Genomic DNA, 26,127 nt, shown 5'->3' on the forward strand with positions numbered 1-26,127 from the left:
TTGTCAAACACTGAAGATGACTCTCACAAGCACACAACCTCTCACACACACACAAAGGCACATTTCTATATTATAATGCTCGCATTGTTTTGAAGCGTAGGTTAGTGGTCATAAAATCTATATGCATAGTGAACCACAACATGTTAATTAAAAAACAATTTCATTAGAATACAAAATGTAATTAACATAATAAAACAGCCAGCAGGACTTAATTAGACAGCTGTTAGGCACCCAACACTTATGGAAAGCTCTGCTAAATAGGCCTGTCATTCTTTCAAAAGATCATCTCTGAACAAATGAGAACCATCACTATAAAACCAATGTATTCTACACTATCCTACAAAGAAAAATAATAGGCAACTGTTTTTGCAATGGATTCATTTTTTAAAGGTCCAGTGTGTAGGATTTAGTGGCATCTAGCCGTGTAATTGCAGATCACAACTCCGTCTCTTCACCCTCCCCTTCCAAGCACAACAGAGAGACTACAGGGGCCTCATCTAGTGCCAGTGTTTGGTTTGTCCCCTATGGGCTTCTGTAGAAACATGGCGGTTCAACATGGCGACCCATGACATATGTAGACATAAAAGGCTCCTTCTAAGGCAACAAAAACATTTCCATATTCAGGTCATTATACACTAATGAGAACATCGAAGCTTAAGCCGCAATGATTAGACAAACTAATAATAGTCACTCGACAGAAAAACACTCATCTATACTATTTTGATAATGAATTAATCATTCAAGTATTTTTTCAGGCGAAATGGCAGAAAATTTTGTTTTCAGCCTCAAATATGGAGATTTCCTGCTTTTCTTTGTTTCATATTAAACTGAATATCTTTGGGTGCTGGACTGAGAAAACAAGACATTTAAAGATATCACCTTAGACTTTGAGAAAAAGGAACAGACATTTCATAGACCAAATAATTAATTGATTATTTTCATTATCAATATTCATGATCTAGAATAACAATAATGAAAATAATTGTTATTTGCAGATCTAGTAGCAGCTTCAGTGCGCCACCTCCTGCGTAGACCACAGTAGCGCACTGCTTTCAGGCGCAGTATTGGGTGTAGGTCACCCGTGTTTTGGCAGTGCTCAGAGCTCAACACAGAATCACTGCAGTTACGTGCGTAAAATGTTTGCGTGCTGCACCAGCGTAAACACAAGCTGTTATGCAGACTGTGTAGACTGCTGCATTGATTAAAATAGAAGTGTTTCTGTTTAGTCAGACGCGTGTGAAAGGGTTAGGGTTAGGTTAAACTGTGGCTGAAACACTTTCTCTGTAGACACACCATAAAGCAGTTGCATTTTTGTAAGTTTGCAAACAGCCTTATGTTCATCCTTGATTTTTATATTTTTGGTGTTGCGTCTCAGATGCATTGTCATGAAAGCACTGGTTAAGCAAAGCTCGGTAGTTTCCTTCGTTCTTGCACTAACAAAGAGAAAAGCAATAGCCTAGTTTGCTTGTTTCTTTTATATGGAGGGGAGATTTTTGCTTTACTTGACAGTGACAGTACAAAGAGACGGGGAAGAGAAAGGGGATGACATGCAGCGAAGAGTCGGGAACAGACTCAAGCCCAGGCCGCTGAGATAAGGACTCAGCCTTGATACTTGATATGTGATACACGCTCTTCCAGGTGAGCTACTGGGGGTGCCCTGTAACAGTGCAGCCTTGTACTTAAATACTGTGAATGTTTAATATGGACAGATCATTACAGATTAAATATTTCATTTTATGATTTCATAATTGGCCAAACAAAGCTTTCAGCTATCCACATTAACAAGCTGGGTTTTAGCATCTTTCAGTTCATTGTCTTGGTTTTACAGCCTTCAAGTCAACTGTACTGAGTAACTCTCTCCGCTCTCGTCAACCTTATTTTCAGCAGCAGCATACAGGAGTTTTCAGCCAAAACGCTCTGATTAATGTTCTGTATGTTACCTGCCCAACAACAGACACTTGGCATCTAGAACCTAGAGTCAGATATTTCCCACAGGAGATGGTAAATATCAGAAAGGGCTAAAAGGAGAGTAAATATTGTACTTAAATCCATCCGATGGCCAGAGACATGACTTTAAATTAATAAATAATGTTGTTCTGTGTCAGCTGGATGTGTAAATAGGCAACTGTTTGCAATTAAAATCACCCTCAACTTTATACAGTGATAATATGTCAATGTGTTTACAGCTTGTTGCAGTGCCCCCAAGTGGCCTGATGCAGGTGTAAGTGAAAATACCAAACATTTGCTCTCAGCTTTTGTTCCCTGCCAGAACACAGCTGACAGACATTGGTTATTATCTAGATCAAACTGCACTGCAGTGACATATCTAAAACAAAGTAAGAAGCCAGATTTAGAAAATAAATCATATTCGTGGGTCAACAACATATTCTCAAGTAGGAATACAGACTCTTGCATTTTTAGCGTGGACGAATGGCAAACTGTAAACAGAAAATACAGAGTATGATGGAAATTTTGGGCAAAAATTGAAAAAGTATCTTGTGAATGAATTTATCTATTCAATGCCAGAATATTAAAACATATTGAATTACGCAATTAATAAACTGATGGTATCATTAGTATATATGAGGGACAATTTTGATCCCACTTACACCATATACCATACAAAAATGCAATATGTAAATTTTGTGGTTTCTGAAGAACAGTGGAAACAGCGACAAGAACGAAAAACTATGTAGACGGATGAGTGTCTCAGTGAACACCTACCTGCTGCCTGCAGGGATCATGGTCTCCACTGCCACTGCCCTCTGACCACTGCAGGGAAATGCCTGGATGAATTGTAAACCAATATAACCAGTAAGCGCCAAGCTTGTTTTACTTATACTATTTTAAGAGGACTACATATACCATATACCACCCACTCTTTTTAAGGAATCTTTTTCCAGGAAATGTTTTCATATAATTCTCCAGCAGGCCTAGTATTGACTTCTTTAACGATGCAGGGTCCATGATGAAGTGTAGGTGGTCAGCATTAGATCGCTTTTGTGGCTGTCACCACAGCCAATTTTTCCTCTGCAGTCTCTTGCGAACTCATTACAGTTTACTACAGTTTTCCTCTCACCATAACGTTATGGCCACAGCCCAGAAGAAACAGTTCTAATCAAGTAGAATTTATTTTGTCTTATAGAACATTCGGGGATGTGAGTGAGGAGCTAAAATACAATTGAAGTTTTCCAGGACATCATAAATTATTTTTGATCAAATTCCATGTGTTTCCATGACTGTAAAACGAGTCTCTAAATTTCCAGGTTGTTTTACAAGACATGTTTATGTATCAGCTGTTTCAGTGGGATTAGTCAGCAGCAATCAGTCATTTGGCTCTACAAGCAGGTTGTTGAGGGACAAATCTCAAAAGAATCATCCACACTAGCTTTGAGTTTATATCATTAGCATAAAAAAAATATTTTATAGTTATAGTAATAACTTTCAGATGCTTTTATCTTTAAACATGCTGTACCTACCATTTGGTGTTTTTTTTTTGTTTTTTTAAAACCAACCAAAGTAGTCTCAAAATCCCTCGATCAGGTTGGGTGAAGAAGCACTAAAAGAATACAGAAACTCTGAAACTCTGCATTACAATAAAATATTTAACCCTCAAAATTAGGGGGAATAAAATTAAGAACCTCTAGACTTTATTGCACATAGCCCTCATTTTAAGTTCAGAAACTGCAGACTCACAGTTCAAGTTGGCCTGTTTGTCGAGTACTATAAAGGACTGCAACTGGTATTGGTCATCACATAGCACCATCTAGTGTTTGTCTCAAAATTAGTCTGTGTGTGATCACTGCATGCATTGTACCGTATGTGCAGGAGAGAAATCTTGTAACTTGAGAGGAACTCAATTTATGTAGGGGATTATTAGCTCTAATCATTATGTATTCTTTATTTATTTGTATAGTATTTTACAAACAAGTGCCCTAATACAGTTGATGTTAATACATAGGATGAAAAAATATCCTGAGCAGACTTTCATTGTGTATAGCCTGTTAAAGACCCCGCTTACCAAATTAGTAAATTAAATTATCTAAAATACCAGACACCACTGTTTTACCATTTTATGCAGGCTACTGTATTGAGTTGATTTCTTTCATAATAATGTCTGAATTAATTATAGTGATGCTTCAGACATCCTCAACAGAATACTGATCAACTTTTTCATCTTTTGAATCAAGTAAATCTAAAGGGAGTGCAACATAAAGATAACATAGTCTAAGCTGTTAAATTAGAAAATGACCAATTTTGATCAAGTGAAGAAGTGTGGTTAAGTTATAGGCTGTTACCATTCTGCAAAAATACCAATTAATAAGTACAACAAATTAAGCACTATTATCACATTCAAGCATAACAAAATAATATATTATAATATATATTAAACTGACTTTGAAGGCTGAAATCCACGTTTGGACACTTTAAGGTTGCAGAGGCCAGCAGCTGGATACATACATATTAAAATACAGACACTAATAACATCACCTATGTAAAGTATGAGTATCAAGAGCTTTAGCTTACAATGATCCAAGAGGACCCAACAACTTGAACGAAATTTAAGCAATTTAAGGATAAACTAAGTGGGACTTCCAATTAGATACTGTGGAAACTGTTTGCATAAATTACACAATGAACATCATGAGCAGATGCTTTGACACTGTGTTGATACTGATGTGGCTTAGATAACTTCTTGTATTCATCTCCTGCTGCACATAAGCTTTAAAATGCTCCACTGTGTGCCCATAATGCTAACACTTTACCAACATATCATTTAATTTAACTTACCTCTGATATCTGGAAAGGACAACTCTCTGCCTGTCATTAACATTAACATCACTTGCTTGTTGACGCTTCCACAGATAAAATGATGAAGTTAACGTTTTCCGCAGACTACAACCACATTAAGAACAAACAACAAACAACAAATACCTCACCTGAGTTAGCAGGATGACGGTGATGTTAGCTCGTTAGCTAAAGAGTCTCATTGTTAGCTTTGTCTATCTGTTAGTTTGTCGCGATGGTTAACGCTTTATACAGTATTCATAACTCATTTCTATATTCCTCGAAACATTTCAAGCTTACTGAAGCAGCAGTGATTCCACATCAGGGTCCAAACTGTCCAAACAGTGCTTCTTGAAGGGATAAAGTATAAATACTGTGAACATTTATACATATCATGTGTTAATGGACCTTCAGACATGTTGCCATGGTTGTCTGTAGGGTCTTAAAAAGTCTGGTTTCTAAATTTTCGTCCTTAAAATTTCTTAACCCTGTAACACCCCTTGTTGTAAAATGACGTTACCTTTAGCCATCCTAAAAACAATCTGTTTATCTTATTTTTTAGCACATTTACATAGTCATTGGGTCCCTTATGGCCATGAACTCACACAACTTCTCAAGGTTTCCTTCAAACAACATCTCTTTGTTTATAAGTAAAATGTCTTTTACATTTTTTTGGGTTGTTGACAATGTCTAGAGCATGTACATGTGTAGTTATTGTGGAATAGATTCATCAAATTTCATTTAGAACTTGTTATATATTTGTTGCAATTCTACAGCACTGGGTGAGTGTGGTAGTCAAAATAGCAGGTTTTTCTATATTTGGGGCTTACAGGGTTAAATATGTTTTAATCCACATTGATTAGATTAATGAAGTTAAAGTCTCTTGTATAAATAAAATAAAAAATGTGTAAAGTTTCATTTTTGCTGTAACCACTACAAAATAAAACCAGTATGGAATCAATACAGATTTTCCTTCATATTTTTATGCCACTATGGATCTGAAATAAGTAATATTCTTAAAATTCTTACATTTAATCAGTTGAAACCTGCAGAAACCCTGCAGGAAAAAGCACAGGTATATTTAATACCATTTAGGGTGGTCCTGGCTAACTGGAATAATAATTGTACCTGCCCTTATTATTCCAGTTACCAGCATACCAGCAAATTGAACCTGCTCTTTTCCTGCTAGGACAAGTCAAAATGTCTGCTGTGAAAAAAATAATATTCTTTCATATGTCTGTAATCCTTTTCAGTACCACATTACTGTGTCACAGCAACTTGTGCTCAATAAATAAGTTACAGTCAATAAAACATATTTAGTAGTAATGTTTTTCTCACTTTACACAACACACAGCACAGGCTGATATGTATAAGCCTTCATAACTCCACAACCTTGCTTTATTCATTTTTGTGAGTATCAATAGATTTTGCTGAGTCATACAACAAATAATTGGTATAGGCAGTAAGCGCTTAAATCATCTCACATAACCAAAAAAGAAAAAAAATGAAATGTGTTTAAAAAGCAGTGTGGTTATCAGGCTTACAGAGAGTGCCAGGGTCATGATAAACAAGCAGACGTTGTAGTCAATGCACTTGGACAGAATTCACAACACCAGTCTGTGTTCCATTATATTCATTTTCTTCAGTCATATTGACTTGGTTGCTCCTGTGGTGGTAATCAGAACTGCATTACAGGAAGGTCAAAGGATTCATGTGCGCAAATAAATGTTAACTTAGAAGAATCACTTAATGATATGACATTTAAAGGAATGAAACAGGCATCATGAACTACCCGCCTCGACACCAGAAACAATGAAGATCAGTTCTCCCCTGTCTGATTGTCAACATTTCTTTTGTGCTTTATTCGCAGGCGGCTCGTAGCTACAAGTTAAATAATATTTTGACACATGGAAAAATATTTCTCTCTCATCTAATTCTTGTCACAGTGTGTGAGAAGGCAGCAGAACTCAAAGTCTTCACCGCCCCGCCCGAGGAGAAGCCACACGCAGAGCTTCATGACACCTTCTCGTGGCATAAAACCTGATTTATCAGCAACCATCAAGAAATATCCAGATCTCTCGTAGCACCTCCACATTTTGGGCTAAGAAGTGGAACGTTGAGGGAAATGCAACAAACTGCTGCCCAAACTGTAGCTCATTTTTTTTGTGATCTCCACACAAACTGTATTTTCTCATTCCTGAGCAGTGTGTCTGAATACCTTTGCTTCAATGAATGCACTTCTGTTCTTTGCATGATGTCTTTGACGGAAGCCAGACGTGTTTGTTTTTGTTTAGTCATTTTTTTGGTAGTTGGGCTGGATTTATAGCAGTGTGGGTTAAAAATAAATATTTTTTTTTACAGCAGTTCAGGGCTGCCAAAAGATAGAGAGCCAAACAGCATGTCATTCAGTCATGCATTAGCATTTCCCTCCAGTTGAAACTGTGATTGGGTCCATGTGTCAGAGGCAAGATGGGTGGGTCGACCAGCTGCCACACCCCGGTCTCTCCCATTTCTTCACAAGCACAAAACCCCAAGTAAGGAATCTGCTCAAAGAGAAGACAGATGTTGCATGTTATCCAAGAGAAAGAAAATGCGGAGAATATAGATAGAAATGAAAGGAGCGACATAGCTTAAGCAGCGAACTGACCTTTCGGACTACTTGGACAAAGTCCTTGGAGTTTTGGGGGCTGAGGCCTTGTATCTGGCGAGTGCAAGCCTCCAGGGAGGAAGCATGGGCCACAATCAGGACCGTGTTTCCTGTGTGAATGAGGTAGAGAGCAGAGAACCACATTCCACGGATACCATTAGCTTTCTATACTGTTTATGGGCACGCAGTAGTTGCTAATATGCAGCTTGAAATGTTCTTTGACACATCAACTTTTATACAGACATCCAAATGGAACATTTTGACCCATAAGCTAAAATACAAAGTGCTTATAACTTAGCTCAAAAACTACATCTTTTATACGTGTTTAAACCCTGGATATATGTTTTCAATGCCGCTTTACCCATGTTCTTGGAGTCTGCCAGGATCTCTCGGGTGACTTGGAAGCTCCTGCTGATGTAGGTGTCATAAGACTCTGACGCCGCCAACTTACTTATGGGAATATAAGGTCTAGGGACAAAACGATAGATAGAGAAAGTTACAGTACACTGCATCAGCATCACAGGTAAAGGCATATCGATGCTTCAGCTGGTTGGTGTTGCGGTCTACCTGTATGTTGTGTCCACACTCAAGTTAGCAGCGGCCAGCTCAGCTGGGGGGATCCAGTTGGGTAAACATGTGCCTGAAACCCACTTGGTCCATTCAAACAATCCGGGTTCCACGCGGATCTTTGTCTTTCCCTCCTGTTGGAGACCTGACACAGAGTGAAACAGACTGTCAGAGCGGGAGATATGTTTTTGACGGTCACACTGTGAATCTACTTTGTCAGGTAATTTTCTCTTGCTGTTTTTTTACCGAAAATCTATAATACATCTTCCCATGAACTCGAAGCCTAGGTGCAATAAGAGTAATTGTGTTGGTCCCATGTGCCCCAACTCAATAACATGACAGGACTTTGAAGTTTAAAGGTTTTGACAAAGAAGATATTTCTAAAATGGAAAAAACAAGGACAGTAAGCTGAATGTATAAATGGATGAGAAAAAGAGTTAGAGCTCCTGTTAAACCTTTTTCTTTTCTTATCTGTTCTGTCTCCTAATGATGTCTCCAGGTACCTTTTAGAATCAAACAAATCCTGTTGAGATCCAAGCTACACTGAAGGCTTCAAACTGAAAATCCAACATTGTCACGCAGCGTTAACTTTTTGAAATGCATCATAACGTGCCAGCTGAAGAACCTGAATAGATTCTGTGTAACTTGTCTGTGACAGTGATGAGGGTGATGAAGATGAGGTCCTACCCTGCAGAATGTGGTGAGCAGTCTGGACGCAGCGAAGAGAAGGAGAGCAGTAAACAAAGTCTATTGTCGTGTGGCTTTCCAAAAGGGCTTCACCTGAGATGGACCAAAACACAGAGGAATGGTAAACATAATATCTACTGTATTTGATTATCTAAATCCACGTATGTATTGATGTAAACAACATCAACTGTATATAAAACGTACTGACCTACAAGACGGGCCTGGGTGGAGCCAAACACAGTAATTGGACAATCTTTATCATAGTCCCGGTGACCTCCGCTTCTAGCTGGCAGGCTGGATGGCATGTTGAGATTGGAGCGAATATATCGGCCTACAAAAACACAATAAGGAACTTACAGATGATGGAAATACTGAAATCATTAGTGTGTCATTAATCTATTCTAGCATGCTAACCTTTGGAGTCAAAGCACTGTGTGACCCAGTGTTTCCCAAACACCACATCCATCCTCTCCCCATGGCGACACACAAACAGTCTCATCTTAGACAGGGAGGACTGACAAGCCGGCCTCGACACCTGAGATAAAGATTCATTTTAAATCGTGAGACACGTTGCACAACAGATGGTCTCTTCACTTCTGCATACGGCCTCATTATACATCCTCTCTTCGCCATAGGAAGAGTCAAATAAAACAAGAACGCCATACCTGCATAGGAGGACAGAGGCCAGTGAGACTGGGAGGATCCATAAAACTGTCAAGCAGACTGTCATTGAGCTGTCCATCAAACAATAACCCACCAACAGTGGTGCTGGCGTTAGAGGGAGAGGCACAGTTGAGAATAGAGTGAGACCTGAGGATCAGATAAACACATACAACTTTATTCATATAGCACTAGCAACAAAAGAAGATGTACACGCAATCAACATACAGTGTACAGCATACAACATATGACCTTAGAGGAACATAGGAAGCTACTGAGAAAGCCGTATGACAGTAAAACATAACCTGTTCAAGGAGTGTAGTAATGTGGGGTTGAAGTTAGTCAAGAAGTAAACTAAGAAGATTATTTATTTTATTTTTAGTTTATTTATTTTATTGTATTTCTCTTTAATCCCTGCAGTCAGTCAAGAAACGTCGCCTTATTTGTGTGTATTTGTGCTTAAGCTGTAAAAAATAAAAAATAAAATAAAGCACACTGAGGGGATTTGTGGATTGCCAGTTTGAGATAACACCCACTGATGTATTTGTGAAGTGATTGCAAAAAAGGACTTTAAAGGGCAATCGGTGAAAATCTGCTACTGCTGACTGTGCTGTTATTGCATTGTATGTGCGCGTTGTTCTGGCCTCACAGCCCGGCTCCTTATGTTACATGGAATTTCTTTAATACAAAAAACACATGATGCTGGACTTCATCCTTTGTGGAATATCGTGGTTTTTCTTCCTTACCCATGGACCACCCAGGTATCAGACTCATCACCACGGCTGACATAGTTCTCAGGCAGCAGGCCCGACAGCCCCGTGCCCAGAGAGGTGCCGTACACCCAGCCCTCACTGGCACTGGTCTGCTCCACTGGAGACATGAAGATAAAGTCTCCCGGCACCAGCTCCAGCTCATCGTCATTCTGAGGCACATACGGGTACATGACTTGCAGTGTCTACAGGGGGCAGATGGTTAGCAGCTATTAGACAAAGGTACTGAGGAGTAAACACCTTACATTTATTATGATTTTAGCAACAATTCTTTCATTAAATGTCAAAAATCTACCTCGTGATTGGCAAACCGAATATCCCGGGAGAAGAGCACAGCCAGCCAGTCACAGCCTGAAGCCACGTCCACGCTTTTGGCCAACTTCTCCAAAATTGGAAGGTGACTGACTTGAAAGTGGTATGCCAACGTGACATGAAGTTGTTTCTTATGGGGCTCGACATGAACATCTGGGCAGAGGGAAAAGAGAGAAATGTGCACACCAGATGTTTATATACACGTATACTCATGACAATGATGTAGTGTTCAGTTTACATTCTTTTAACTATAGCGGTTCTCCACTGACAGAAACATTTAAATACGCAAAAAAAATGCATCACCTGGTGACACTGCTCTGCGATTTACTGATTACAGTTTCTTCACATCATTCTTGATCTGTCTGATCTCTGTCTACATGACCTACAAGACAGCGTTCATGTATCCTGTGGCTTCCATCAAAGAGACAAAGGGAGCTCAAACCTGCTTTAGCTTCTGCTTCAGTGGCAAAATCGGCAGCGAAACCCTTCAGCACCTCCGCCACCTGCTCCTCCACAAAGAGGCCAATGAAAGTTGAGGAGGTATAGAGCTCCAATGGGAGGGGCATGGGTATACGAGCCTTCCACTTGGCCACGGTGGCCTGGAGAGCGTCGGACAGAGCCTCCACCTTCCCGTCGGCACACTGACAGCAGAGACAACAAAACAGGAAATGGAGTTAATGTTTTGTTCATATGTGCCAGTATTGTGATATAAATGGCAGTGACATGCATTCAAAGAAATAAGCTGACTCCCTCTACACGAGCACTGACACTGACCATGAAGAACTGGCAGAGGGTGATGTGGGGGAAGATGTTGTGGGCCTTATTCTTCCCACAGGAGAGGCGGGACTGCTGCCAGAAGTGCGAGAGCTGCTGGAGCAGTGGCCCACTGGGTCGCAGATATAACACGTACTCTCTGGGCAGAGGGTCATCCAAGAAGGGGTCATCCACGTGGGAAAAGAGCCTGGGGGTGACAGACAAAGAAAACCAGAGGTGGGGAGTGAAAATTGGGAGAGAGGGCGAGCAATGTCCAGCAGAGGGCAGCACTGTCGTAAAAGCACAGTGACACGTCAATGTAACGTAAAGTCAGTGGATCTTGTGTTTACTATTACAAGGAACATTGCAGTTTAATAACAATGGGTGAGCATGTGAATAAAAGTATGCGTCCGCTCTCACCAGTCACAAGCTGCCTGGACATTTTTCCCTCCTGTCGAAACCAGAGCTTTCAAGCTGCAAAGAAAAAGAGAAAGGGAGATCAAAGCACAGTCACAAAATCAATAGTTTCTCTTCCGGGCCGTGTTTATTAGGAGGAGATGGCTGCGCTTCCACATGACAATGAACAAAGACCAAACATCCCCAGAGAGCAGTAAAATAACAACAAGCTCACAATAATTCATAACAGGAGTTCATTATTCATACCAGAGGTTCATGAGGCTGAGCACTGATGCAGATTTCAGAACAGCCGTATTCTCTGCTATGAAGTATTAAAAAATCTGGTTCTATCATCAATAAAGTACCACTCAGTAGATGCAAATCCACATATTCAGCGCAGACTGGGTTTCACATGAAACTGAATCTGAACATGATTCTGATTCAGTCAATGGTTATATAACGACCCCTGTGTTATAGGGGAGAGGGTCTTTGGCTGCTCACAGTCTTGGTTAACAATTTAGTTCTACAGCAGCCAAATGTCACAATATTAAGACCCCCTGTATAGGACAGTGGCGTTGAGAAAAGTATAATTAATTCCTTGTGTTTTAGTGTAATGGACATTAAAAAGGGAAAAAAAGGCTGCGTTCACGTCCTACGACATGATTTATCTGTGTCATTTCATAAACCATAACTTTTTTTTCTGAAACAAGAGAGAGCTGATTGCATGATTACTCTTGAGTACTCAAAATCTAATTAGTGTCTTTTTATAAAGCCTCTGGTATTGCGGGCCGCCTCTGAAGGGATTCGCTGATCCGAGATTCATCAGCTCTGAGAGGACTGACACAGAGCCTCTGGATGTGACTCTAATTCTGACGGTTCACAGTAACAACACAGCCTCTGCTCCTCTTTCAGTCAATCAACACATCAGTAACATACTTTATTTTTATTAACTGGACTCTTAGAGCCTTGTCTGCAAAGATTTGGCACACATTAGCACAAGCGTTCCACTTAATATTCCTAAATTAGTGAGATGAGAGTTACTGAAAGTATATGTAACTGAGGTCCAAACAGTGAGTTGTCTGTGAATTCATTTTAAAGCTTCTCTCGGCTCTAACAAAGCTCCGTACAACACTTGCCAAAGACTCATCTTTTGATTGCTTATGTTTGTTTATCTGCTTTTGTGATATGAATGGAATCCCTGATATATCCCTGAAATAACTAGAGTAAGCAATGTCTGGGTACACGGCTCCTTTCATTATTAAGCAACAGGAAAATGCGTTTTGAGTGACCGTACATCGTCTCCACGGCATCTCACCTTTAACACTCAACGACAAGCCACACGGTCCCATCTCTTTTCACTTGCTCTTTGTGCATTGTGTGAAAATAAAAAGCACAGCCCCATGTCAGTGAGAATTAATCAGCCATTCACTACATTAGATAAACAAAAACAAAACCTCCATAATCTTATCTTATAATGATGCCATGTCCCTAAAGGTGGCACGGCTTGTCACCGCTCTGAATGGCCATTCTAATGAGCATAAAATAACAAACTGTAACTGATATGAAAGCAGGAAGTGTTGTTTTCTGCACCATCGCATAGCCACTGATATAGATACAGACATGTCGCCGCGCCTCTGTGTGGGACGACGTTGACAGCGTGCGTTGTGCCACTCTAGCGTTCAAATTCAATGAGCTATTTTTACATTTGTCCCACTGAGAGGGTCCTACATACGGCAAAGTCCCTGAACCCTGGGGGCAGCCTGCCCTGACAGAGCACAGCAAGCAGGATGGGAACGCCAAGGCTACAGCATCGTAACAGATGGCTCGCGCAGACCCACTACGACACAGACACACACACACACATAGAGAAATATATGCAGGGTGAACTTGAATTAAATACAAGCTACAAAGACAGGGGAGATTCTGTTCATTCACCTGAACAGGTCTAACTGCTGTTATATGACAGTTGTATGACATTTTACCTAATTGATCCACTTTAACAGTAAGAACCACATCTGCACGTAGAGAGGGCTTAAGACAGAGAGTCATTTGCTGGCTACAGTCGACTTATTCAGAGATTGCACCTGGTGCTGTGTGGAGGAGGAAAAGAAGGGGATTTTCTCTCAGAAGGCATGATGGGATTACAAGCAGATGTGACTGAGACGCCACAAAATCCAATCCGGGCTAGAACATTGAATTGCTTGCTTCTTATCTCTGTGGTATTTTATAAGAGTGAACCTGTGTGACATGAAATAATAGAAAAAGGTCTTACAGAGAGGATATAAGGTTTGCTTGAATTTAATCAGCTTTTTTTAGGCTGCTTAAATGACTATAAACCCTGTTCCAGGTATAAATTATAATAACAGTAATGTCTAAAACAAAATATCCCTTAGTCTCCTTTCAAAATGTAATGCAGAAGGCTTTAAAAAGGTCCAGTGTGTAGGATTTAGTAGATCATGCTTCACCCTACCCTTCCAAGTGTACAGTGGGTGTGGCTTGTCAAAACCTGCATTGTACTGTCTCTGACAACAAAGTTGTCACAAAATAAAATTAAAAGATGATAGTTGCTCCTGATCCTTCAGTGTCTTCCAATTAGAGTCTAATCCAATATTGGTTATCTTCCCTAACAGAGCTGCACAAAGCCTTATTACAGTTGTGCCTGTTTGAAGGATTCATGAAAAATAGATTCAAATTTGTTTCAAATGTGCGACGACAGAATAGCTCTGCTTTGAGAAAAATATAACCTACACTACCTTTGATCGGTTCCTGTATTATTTTTAGTACCCTAATCAATCCTTCCATTCATTATCTACAGCAGCTTATCCTCTGCAGGGTCGCGGAGGGCTGGAGCCATTCCCAGCTGACGCCATACAGTATAATATCTTATGGAAAGTCAGTGTCACCTTTCTCAGAGAGGAGGGCTGGAAGTCAGACACTCTCTCTTCAACTACAACAAAATACTAAAAGCCAGGTGCAGACAACAAATAAAAGTAGAACTTTAACACTGGCTCATAATCTGTCCATTAGGAGTTAAAAGTACCTGCCATCTCATGTGCCACTGAAGACGTGCACTGATCAGACAGGTCAGACTCGAGATGAAACAGCGAGATGGAGTGCAGTGCCAACCTGGCACCAGTGCACTCTGGGCTCCCACAGACCGTCTGCCCACCGCAACTCATTGCACTCTGCATCCTCTCGCATAAAACAGATTATTCTGGTTCAGCCAATTTCCTTTTTTACGTCTGCCTCTCACGTTGATTGATTGCTTTGTTTTAATCCATAGAGATGATCATGACAATAATCTCTGGGCAAATTATGCACACGCACCTGCATTGTAGAAAACGTATAAAGTTTTGTAACTGTTAAAATAATTTGTTGCAATAAAACAGAATTACTAGTGGTCATTTAAGATGTATCTCTAGCAAATCAATCATATTTGGCTAGTTTGATTCTTTTTTTTCTGGATTTGTTGAATTCACCATTATTTTTCTGTATATGTTCTCGGTGTAGAAAAAAACTAAGGCCATGTTCTGCTGTGTCTGTTTGAACCACTGACAGTATACGTCTAAATTTTTGTATACAATTTTAAAAAAACCAAAAGCATATCATTCTTAACCAACAGACTGCAGTCGAGACAGCAGGAAGACATCTGGCCTGGCTCAGACTGAAGTGACAAACCAGAAGGAAGTCGTAGTAAGAAGTTTGCACTTTCACAAAGTGCCATGTGCACTGTCTTGCACGCACAAAGTCGATACCCAACCCGTGGCTTAATCATTTAATATTATCCAAACCATTTGTGATATTGTATGTGTTTCAGTCTGCACAATCTGAAACCTCGACTTATTTCATCCACACTTTCACTGTGTGACACTTTCACTTCCAGGGTCGCTGTTACTGACACTGAAGGCAACGCTGCAACTAAAGATTATCTTCATTGTCGATTCATCTTTTAAATATTTTCTCAGTTAATCAATTCATAGTTTGGTGGTTAAATGTCAGAAAAAAAAGAAAAAAAAACCTGTTACACCACTTTCCCAAAGCTCAAGTTGAGATATTTAAAATGACTTGTTTTATCCAACCAACAATCCAAACCAAAGAAATTTAACATACTATAATAGACGACCAAGAAAAGCAGCAAATATTCACATTTTAGAAGCTGGAATCAGAGAATTTACATCAATCAATCGATTATCAGCTGTTTTCTGTCGGCCAATTGCTTGACTTATCATTTCAGCTCCACTGATTTATCAACAAGCTTACTATTATAATGTTAGCTAGCTATTGGTTCAGTTTACATACACACATTACAGTCGTTTATCCTCAGATTACTTGCATTCTCCAATGCCTTTTTTTGGTAGATTGACTTCACTTTGTAAAGACTGTCTGGAACGTCTCCACCATCACCACAATTACTACACAAACTGTTTATTCTGCAAATAACAGCAATTTAGTGGTGATTCTAATACCGTAGCTGATAAAGACTGAGTGCCCCTGCTGGTCTTTATACTGCATGAGTGACCATGGGTGTGTACCTGCCAGTCTTTCACACTGAATGTAAAGAATAATGTGTTTGGATGATACAGTGACAGTCCTGCTTTGTTTCTCCACTTCTCCGGGCAAAAGAAAGTAAAAAAATACCTACATCTGCACCACCCTCACAGAGCAGAGAGGTGCGACAGGTAGCAGAGCTGGGCAGTGTTGGCGGAGCTGACTTCCAAATTTTCCTCTTTCCTATTGGCCAGCTGATCGATGTTTCGACAAGGAAGACAGCACCTCCCGCACCACAGCCCTGTGTATAGCATCTGCTACTTGACCGAATTTGTTTTCTGTCTGCTCCACGATAGTCAAACCAGTTGCCTGCAAACTGTCCTGAATAACTGCATCTAACCCGGAGGCCTCTCCTTTGCTCTTAGGAAGAACTGAGCAAGTTATTTATAAACTGCATTTCCTGTTCACAGCTAGAGGAAGATAAAAAAGATTAGAGAGTGTGAGGCAGAGAACTCGCTCTGGATGTGGCAACAAAACCAGCAGTATTGTTTGCATAAATGACAGTGACCATTATCAGATGAGGGCTTCATTTTTATCAGCCGAATTTGGAAACAGTCTTAGTATTTCACGCACATTAGGCAAGTTTTTGCAGTTCCCATTTCCACATATAACCCTATTACGGATTAAATGTTCTGGCAGCCTGTTGCGTGTTTAAACGGCGTCGTTTGTTTTTCATACACATAAACATTCTTTGTTTATTACAGCTGACCTTTTCGCTAAACTTGGCTCTCTTCCAGGCTGCTAGAGAGAGTTATCTCTGTATATCAGGCAATCTGCACACTTTTCAAAGTATCTCACGAGTGGGATCACTTCCTCGAAAAAAGTGCTTGAAGTTATGTGACAAAACTCGACCAACATAGATTTCATGGCCTTTCATGGCTATATATCAGTGAAGAACGAAAAAGGAAATCATAAATTAAAGCCAAAAGTAAGGAGCATCTAGAAGTGAAGTAAACCATGTCACCCTGTCTTAACACACACAAATGTGTACACATACTTACACATGTAGCTACGTACTCCCAAGGGCCCCTCCCTGACTCAGCTCTATGGGCGAAACAACATTTCCTGTTTACAAGCCGACGGCGAACGCTCCATCGCTAGCCACTTATCGCAGCGCTGAGAGCCCTGCTGCTGCCCAACACCACACTTCACCCTTAGGAGAGCTCCGTCAGCAGAGGAAATGTGCTTCCCTATGTCTAGTTTGCCCGACTCTGCTCGGGTGGGGTGACGTTACGGCCTTTGCGTCAAGCTTATGACTGACCAATAATGGCACATACATTGCGGTTTACGACAAATATGTTCAGTCAAAGACAAAGGGGGCAAAGGTGTAATATTATACACACAAGGCTGATGCTTACATGTCAGCGAAGCGATACCACTTACCGACCAATATTCTAATCATTTGTTTGAGCTGTTGCTTGAGGCCACCATTAAGAAATGACACATAATGATAATGAATAGTGTCAGTTTTAAAAAGGAATAGTTTGGGAGATACATGTATTTGCTTTGCTTTTTTTGCCAAGAGTTAGAAAAGAAGATTGATAGTATACCACTGTTATGTTAGCTAGAGCCAGGAGTCAATTAGCTGAGCTTACATAAAGACTGAAAACAGCTAGCTAGGCTCACACTAAACCTGCCATCACCTCTAAAGCTCACTACTTAACATACTGCATAGTGCTTGTCTAATCCATACACAAACTGGAATATAGAAACGACAAGTTGTGGTTTTACAGGGGGTTAGGTGCACTGTTTTTGGCTAGCAGCAGCACAGTGACTTATTAGAGTCTACGCTTGTACAGCATGTAAACTGACACATAGACCCAGCCTGTTAATTAGATAGCATTAGAGGCGTTAGCATAATTTTTCACATTTTTTTTTCACACAGAGCCAGGCTAGCTGTTTCCCCATCTTCGCGCTACACTGAGCTAACTGCTTGCTAAGCGGCCTAACTGTCAGCAAGAAAGTGAATGAGCGGATTTCACAAAATGTCTAACTATTCCATGAACAAAACTGTGTGTTTTGGCACCACATTATTTTGTTTAGGGTCAGCAAAGTCTAACTAACAAGGCCAGCACTTGATGTCGTACACTCATAAAGCTTTTCTTCCAAGCTGACAAGGCAACATTTCAGTCTCTAACGTCTCTAACAAAGCTGGCTGTGTACAGCCGGTGTCTGGAACTGCTTCTCCTCTTCTCACTTCATTATTTCTGGAGAAGAGAGCTGAGAAGTCCACGAGGGTAGACAGAGCAAGTCAGAGATGACACCATTAAATGAACTGTGTGGGCCTTTGTGTGACTAAAGGATGTTAATAATATTCTTCACTCGGTTATTGTGTCCATCAAGCTTATTAGTTTGAACAAATGATTATCAATGCTCCTGTCAAACAAAACATGCCGTTTTAGCATGAGAGTTATTTTTAGCACCGCCTGACGTCAGTGAAACAAGTCAAAGTGCACAAAGCAAATGTTTCACTAAGAATACATGAAGCACAGTGCCAACATTGTGATGAATCACACAGCGCTCCTTTAAAGTCCCAGGATGTGTCATACAAAGCTAACAGCATAGGTTTGAGAGTTGCAGCCATGGTTGGTAGAAATGTTGTCTTTAAAAAAAAATAAAAAGAACTTTAACGGCCAAATCCAAATCCAACTCGTTTTAAACAAACAGACCAGCTGAAAAGTCATCTGTCAAAGTATTTATTCTGTCCAATCTGTAACTGGGACCAAGGTTTGAGATCTCCAGGCTGTCTTTTAATGAGAAATAAAGTCACTACAGCCAACTTTTTCCTATCTGCGAGTGAAATGTGAATCCCCAGCTTCAGCCACTCTCAAACCACCGTCTCAACAGAGCGCTCAGTAAAGGTCACAAGCCTCTTCCGGAAATGGGCAACTTCCTCTTGGCTGTCTTGAATACAAGCTTAGAGTTTGTTCTAGCAAGCTGCACACACAGGCAGCAAGTGTCACATATGTGCTTGTAAGTTATACGTTGTAATTATTGTGCCGAGCCTTCGTATAAACTAAAATGGCTCCCTGTGGAACTTTTTTGTGTTAGGTAACAATGGGGTTACACATATAGTTGTTATGGTTGAGAAATGAGTTATGAAAGTCATGTAGGTTGGTGAACAGTCTTACACAGTCAGCATGCGCACCAGCTTCCTCTTAAACAGACAAAAGGCTACACAGAGTGATTGGGTGAAAAGAGATATGAATTTACCGCGCATAATCTTTTCTCAGCTAGAGGTGTTACCACAGTTGAAGTCTTAGTTCCAGAAGCACAATGAAATGGACAATAAACATGTTTGAAATCTGTATGAAATAAGCACTGTATAATCTCAAGAGTTGATTTACTATTGAAGAGCACTATACAGCAAATGTCTTTGAATTGATTCAGGCACTTCAATTCTCTTCAAATCTGTAAGAAATTAACATGACACTGACAATTATAAACAGATATGTAGAAAAAACATTTGTCACGCATGGTTGTGTTAAATGTTAAATGTCATCGGGTAATTAAGTCCCACGGGCCCTTATGATGGGATCAGTCTAATGCTGAAAGATTTGTCCATTAATCAATTACCTAATCAACAGAAGACTCAAACCAGCCAAACATTTGCTTCATCCAGCTTCTCAAATGTGACAATTTGCTGCTTTTCTCAGTTTTTGTAAATTGAATATCTATGCATTTTGCTTGGACAAAACCAAGCAATTTGAAGGTGTCATTGTGAAATTGCATTTTAATTATATTCTGACATTTTAAAGACAATGACTAATTCGCCTGTAAACAATGAAAATGCAATTTCACACTTTTCAAAAGCCCAAGATGACACCTTCAAATTGCTTGTTTTGTCCAACCAACAGTCCAAAATGCATCGATATTCAATTTTCAATGGCACATATATAAATATATAAAACCATCTACAATTAGGTGGGTATATTAGTGGTGATCAGTCAATCCTGCACACATGAATGTTTATGTGACTTCTGAGAACTGACTTATTGTCAGGTTATTATGAGGTTTGGTGGAAAAAATGAAGCGCTACATGTGCTTCAACCTCCAAACCCAGCACAGGCTCTCTGACCAAAATGTGATAGTTGAATTTTCCACACGCCAGCGTCAGCGTGAGAACATCTGTGATTGGTCTACAACATGAAAAGCTTTTCTTTCTCTTTCTCTGGTTAGAACCTTATTAGTCGGAGTAAAAAAGGTTTCAAAATCTTTAATTTCCCTCCTCAGTCTCCATCACTGCAGTCGATGTTCTGTTACAGTTTGGTCATCAACTTCCTGCTTCCTGTTGCTCACAATCGCCACATTATTGCTCAGTGCTACTAAACAAAACAGAGACAGAGCCGCTTTAAGGAAAGTCTGTGCTTCATGCATGGCTGACACGAAGGAACCGCAGACATGCCTTCTGTTTGCTTTGGTGTTATTAAGTTTCTCATGCTTCTCAAAACCACTTAGGTCCTCATTTGTTTTGTGGTTAAATTCAGCTCTCCACTTTGTTTAAAAAACACCATTCTGCCAGTAATTCAGGTTCCTGTGTTCAGCCAACCAACACGGAGTGAGTGGCGTGAGGAGTTCTACCTAATTCACAGATGTGTGAGCACTTATTTTGGCCACAAGCGTGACATTTAAAACTGCACACACACCATCATGCATTTCTGTATAAAGCCTGAACCAAACTTCACACTCTTTTGCCTTCCAGTGGCTCTGCTGATAACAGAGATAATTCCTCTATACATACGCCACCCCTATATACTTCACACAGTATGTTCTGTATACAGTAGACAGACAAACAGCTACTGTTTGGGAGCGCAGGGAGGACTTAAACATGATAAACAGGGAATTACAAAGCGAGGACCTTTTGGGGACCATGAATACACTGGTACGACTGCACAAGCACAATAAAAAGGACAACGTGGAAAACACCGAGGAAATAAACTATGACTAAAAAATTAATCTTCAACCGTGGTCACAGTGGTACGAGGAAGTGCCTTTTACACAAGTTCTATTAAAGAAATGTCAGAGAACACGTTGTTTGCACATTGGAGCAAAAATAGATTACTAATCATTAAACAGGAGCAGGTTTCCAGCGGTCAATGGCACTACTACAAGCATAGCTACAACATCACAACAGTGCCTGGCCGTCTTCTTAATTCTCAGAGGAAAACTGTTGATCTCATAACAGGAGATGGCTCAATTGACCTTAACAGAGGGTGCAGACAGAAAGGTTAAGCCATCGAGGACACTGATGTCATGTCTTAAATATTTTTTCTGGAAAGTATTTTTGTAACTTTGGGAAGAGTTTACCTTCTACAATTTAAAAATGATACATGGTGTGTATTTGTGTAGGCCAATTCCTGCCAAAAAAGAATAGGCAATATACACAGCAGGCTATCTTTGAACTGTATCTGAACTGGATTATGTTAAGACCAACAAAAATACATGAACAAATCATGGAGGAATCAGCATTCTCCAACAGAATTTATTTTTACAGTTTGTTGAGAAATAAAAGTGCAATGCTTTATTTTATTTAGGGGTCTGTAATTTCCAAATTAGTTTTAAAAAGCTTGCTGGGAAACAACCATGTAATTGGGTACTTATTATAGAGAAAGTAGAGACAATGGTTTCTTTTGAGTTTTTAAGCAATTGTTAATGTCCAAGCGAAATTTCTAAATTAACTATTTCTAAACTAAATTAAAATAAAACTTGCACAAACACTGCTTTGTAGATTGGGGAAGGGTGTTGGGAGGAACATAAACACTCATGGCTACGGCCCTGGTTACACCAGATAATGGGGGGATGGAGGAAGGTGAAAAATACCAAAGAAACTCATAATCCAACCAAAAAGTATATAAAAACTCTACTTTTGTCAACTCCCAGCGCTCTATAGCTACCAAAACCAAAACTAAGAGCAGCAAACTTGAGAGATACCACGATGAAGCGATACGTGTCTGTCACGTTATCAGCAAGTTTCCAAAACCTGCTTCCAACCAACAGACACGAACCGAACAGCCAGAGAGACCACTGTGCATCCAGCTCCTATCTGATCACACTACTCAATTCTTGAATGACTCAGCAGAAAATCCACCCAATTAAAACAGTGGGGCTGTTTTTGTATGTGTGTGTGTTTGTGCTTGTGTGTGTGTGTGTACATGATTCATGCTCCCTATTGGCCGAAAAAAAAAAAAAATACTTAAACACAATGAAGCCCTTGTTCCCTCAAGCTATGACTGATAACTGAATTATTCTATTATTCCTTCTTCCTCTCCTACCAAAGTCTAGGGAAGGGCTTCTCAAAACTGAAGAGCAGAACGTGACAATCTGCACAGGCGAAGATGTTCCAGAAATAGCACCTTCGGTAAAAAGTGCTCCATACAGTGCCGAGTGTTGAAAAGTTTTTTGGTACCGACCGAGATATGTCTGTAGAAGCAAGAATCAAAAACTGTCAAGTACTGAAAGCTGGTGTTGAACATCTGGTCAGAGTCATACTTCGTTCCTTATTCACTGATCAGTCACTGTCTTGTTTAAATATTTTTTCCAATTTCAGACTGTATTATATTTAGGCAAAGTTCTTGCGCAGCTGCTTGTGTTCAGACAAAATGAAACCTCCATCTATTGGGTGCAGCACAACAACACTTCACATATCGATCAGATACGAAGCAACATTAGCATTCACTTGGAGTCCTGTTTCTTTCCACCTGGCGAGTGTAACTACAATAGCCACTCTCCTTTTAGCTCTGTTTTGGTAGAATGACAGAATAACAGAGATTAAATAGAGAGAAGATTTAAGAGCTATTGTGACAGACTAGCGCTAGTCAGGCCAGTTAGCAAATTAGCGAGTAGCACACAGTCACAGAATGTCAGCGAATGTCACCTTGCAAGCATGGCCGATGCTTAAGTGTCGACAACAAAAAAAGTGGTCAGCCGCAAAACCAAAACAATGAGCTGAAAGAAGCTCAAATGCTCTCTAGAGTTGGTGGGAACTATAGTCGAGAGATACGTCTCTGTGGATTATTTTATTATTACAAGCAACCCCTTTAACATTACGCATACCCATCAAATTTTTTCTGCTGTTAATATAAAAAAATGTCACGAGGGAAGCTTTAAGCATAAAATAACTTTGGTTTCTTTTGTAGAAATAACCTGTTTATGTTCCTCAAAGTGATGTCAAAATCTTACATTTCAAACAACACCCAATCCTACCCATACTGTGTCACTGTATATTACTTCTGTAATAACTACTGTGCCATAAACTCTGGAGAGAAGAGCTGAGCTGTTTACATTATATGTGTATTTCATAACTATCTGCATTATCATTGCTATTGTGTCTCCACTTCACATCAGACCAGACGAAGGTAATGAGGCTAAATTATTCTGCTTCATTATAAATTTATAGCCTCGATCAAATCAAAGTGTATTAGTCTGCCATCAATAATAAATGTGAATCTGCAAATATAACCAAACCCAGTGACTCATTTTGTCTGCAGTGGTTCATTAGGCAGGAGGAGTGAGAGCTGCAGTCTGGAATGATGAAAGCCTGGATGACCTTAGCCAGTTTTGCAAAAGGATAGAAAGGCTTCATTTTGGAGATACTGTATAAGTCTAGGTAAAATAAGAAAGACTTTCGGCCTATTTAGTAAAACTCAGATAACTGCCGACAGTCGTTCCTAAATGATGGTCTCTTGCGTTACATGGGCAGACAGTTTTATATCCTACAATTCAGATAACGAAACAAGTAATAGATCTGGGAGTTAATCACGGTGCTCTGAGATTACTGCCACTGCTGACAAAGACTCAAAGAGAACTACTTCAGATTTCTTTTGTTACAAGGGACAACTTTGAGGCACGCTGCACATACAGAAAGGCTTTTGTGCAAGATGAGGCTGTTCAAAACCATCAGGCTTGATATATAATGTGGGAATCGCTGACTACCCGAACAATGAGAAGGGACGTTATGATTATAGATTATGTAATTAGGAGGAGTTCATACAATGAGGAGGCTGAGGCATAAAAACTGAGCCTGGCAGGATTTAAATTAAAATATGACACCTATTCAGTGTCCACACGTACCATATAAGGGTGTATTTAGGTGGAAAAGGATTGAAGCTGGTGTTAAAAATATACTGGTTACAATAGCATTTTTGACTCTAAAACCATATATTTGGTAATGCTAACAGGCTTAGTAACCTGGAGTAAAAGAGGCTAAGGTGGGTTTTATAAAGGATATTGTTACTCTCCCATTCACTGACAATGCAGCAACTCTACATTTAACAGCTGTGTCATTTCTCTGGTTTCTGGTTTTGATAGAGAAATGCTTTTGTTGATTCACAGTCTCAAATATTGAAACTTCTCTCTAAATATTAAAATCTATTGTAGTCCTGTGTAGAACAAACACTTAAGCATATGTTCAGCAATTATGAACTGTTAAACCGGTGCTGTATCTGAGCCCAGACGACACATTGTAATGTTTTTATGTAATTACATAATCCATAGATGGCATTCACAAGCAAACACTCCTTGTTTCCTGGCAACTTCTCCTCTCAAGGATGAATGAAAAGAAGTGCTGAGGAGCCCTCAGGAATGCCCACAGGATCGGGCTTTCATTGAAAACCAAGGAGAGAGTTGGCGAGTGAAACGCATGACTCAGAAAACACTGAGCATCTCTTGTGTGTTTCTTTTGTAGTGGGAAACATGTCCAAACAACATATGGATACGTATGCACACACACACAGCCACACAGGCTGAAGAGCAATGTGCAATAAATAAACCTTTAATTCCTATAGTTTCTTGTCTCTCTTTTTATAGCTGCTGTGATCTGTGTAAGACGATATAGTCAAATGTGTCTAATCTGATGTTGACGTTGTATTTTGTTACGTTTTTTTTTTGTGAAGCAATAGATTGTAGCACTGTGCCAAGACAAATTTCCCCTCAGAGACAATAAAGTTGATCCTATTCTATTCTATACACATCGTGTACCTAGAAAAGTGATGCTGATGTACGAAAGTACAGTAACGATACTCGAGCAAATGTATTAAGTACTAACTATTAAATACTTTTTTATACTGCTTTATACACACACTATTTCCAACTACTAGTAACTTCACAGAATAAACATAAAATTTGATAGCATTGTTATACAGTACATATAATAACATGACTATATAAAATAGGTTAAATTAGCTCAAACATCACTGTCTACAACATTAAAATGCTGCCTACATGTTCATGCATCGATACATATTATTATTAATTTATATCACATGAATATAATAATTCTGTAAAAAAATAAAAAAACAGGGCGACTGCCTGCTATATTAGCTAAACATGAGGTTACTTTTGACTGTACATTCTCCGGTTGGACTCATACTGTTTAGTTAGTTAGTTCAGCTAAAAGTTTGGAAATGCGAGGACTTGGTACCATGGAAGTGCTATTCTGCATTTGCTTGTATTGCTTATTTGGATCCTGGCATGCTTTCCTGCCGGTGTATATTAAGTTGCATATGTGGTATTTGGACAGAAAAATTATGGATGTATAGGTATTAGTGACATTACATCCTATGCATTACCCTGCCTGTGCGAAGCATGATGGGTGGGGGTTGGGTTGCAAGAGGAAAAAACTTAGAGTTTAAAATGCGGCCATTTGACAGTGACCCCTGCAGGAGGCTGGTGGCATCATGGTGTACGAACATGGTTGAGAGCATGCCTTCATGATGGAGGCTGTCTGGATGCTGGACACTGAAAAACATTGACGAGACATTTAGAAGGCATGAAACTTCAGGAGGGTGGATGTGGAGGGGATGGCTTGCCTTGGCGAAATTAACCCCGTTGATGAATAGTGTTGTGGTGTGTGTGGTGTTGTGTGTGTGTGTGGTGGTGTAGTGTGTGGGTGACAGTACAGCTGTCCCTACTCACGCCGCTGGTCTTCGGGGAAGGCCCGATGGACATGCAGCACGTCCAGCAGGGTGCGACCCATGTGTGTTTTGACGGTGCTCGGGGCCG

General features: G+C 39.9%; 1 protein-coding gene across 1 annotated transcript; it reads right to left on the bottom strand.

Annotated features, from left to right (window-relative positions):
• Positions 1 to 6,154: 6,154 nt before the first annotated feature.
• Positions 6,155 to 26,101, bottom strand: ubash3ba (ubiquitin associated and SH3 domain containing Ba). The gene is made up of 15 exons (XM_035666895.1): positions 26,041 to 26,101; positions 25,812 to 25,863; positions 11,605 to 11,658; positions 11,206 to 11,392; positions 10,874 to 11,072; positions 10,415 to 10,584; positions 10,096 to 10,304; positions 9,355 to 9,499; positions 9,104 to 9,224; positions 8,898 to 9,020; positions 8,690 to 8,782; positions 8,003 to 8,147; positions 7,797 to 7,903; positions 7,436 to 7,545; positions 6,155 to 7,331 (listed from the first exon to the last, which is right to left on the bottom strand). The coding sequence occupies exons 1-15, from the start codon at positions 26,099 to 26,101 to the stop codon at positions 7,194 to 7,196; spliced, it is 1,914 nt and encodes a 637-aa protein (XP_035522788.1). The 3' UTR covers positions 6,155 to 7,193.
• Between the last annotated feature and the right edge of the window lie 26 nt (positions 26,102 to 26,127).

This window comes from Morone saxatilis, unplaced genomic scaffold (assembly GCF_004916995.1).
Source record: "Morone saxatilis isolate NCDOM2014 unplaced genomic scaffold, NCSU_SB_2.0 Contig20, whole genome shotgun sequence".
NCBI classification, from domain to species: domain Eukaryota; kingdom Metazoa; phylum Chordata; class Actinopteri; family Moronidae; genus Morone; species Morone saxatilis.

What these genes read in the sequence shown, in the direction of transcription:
- ubash3ba (XM_035666895.1), bottom strand. Translation starts at nt 26,101, where the DNA reads ATGGGTCGCACCCTGCTGGACGTGCTGCATGTCCATCGGGCCTTCCCC. An exon ending in CCCTCTGCCAGTTCTTCATG is followed by an intron (nt 11,073 to 11,205) that starts GTCAGTGTCAGT and finishes CTCTGCTGTCAG; the next exon opens with TGTGCCGACGGGAAGGTGGA. An exon ending in GCCTCTGTCCTCCTATGCAG is followed by an intron (nt 9,225 to 9,354) that starts GTATGGCGTTCT and finishes TCTTTATCTCAG; the next exon opens with GTGTCGAGGCCGGCTTGTCA.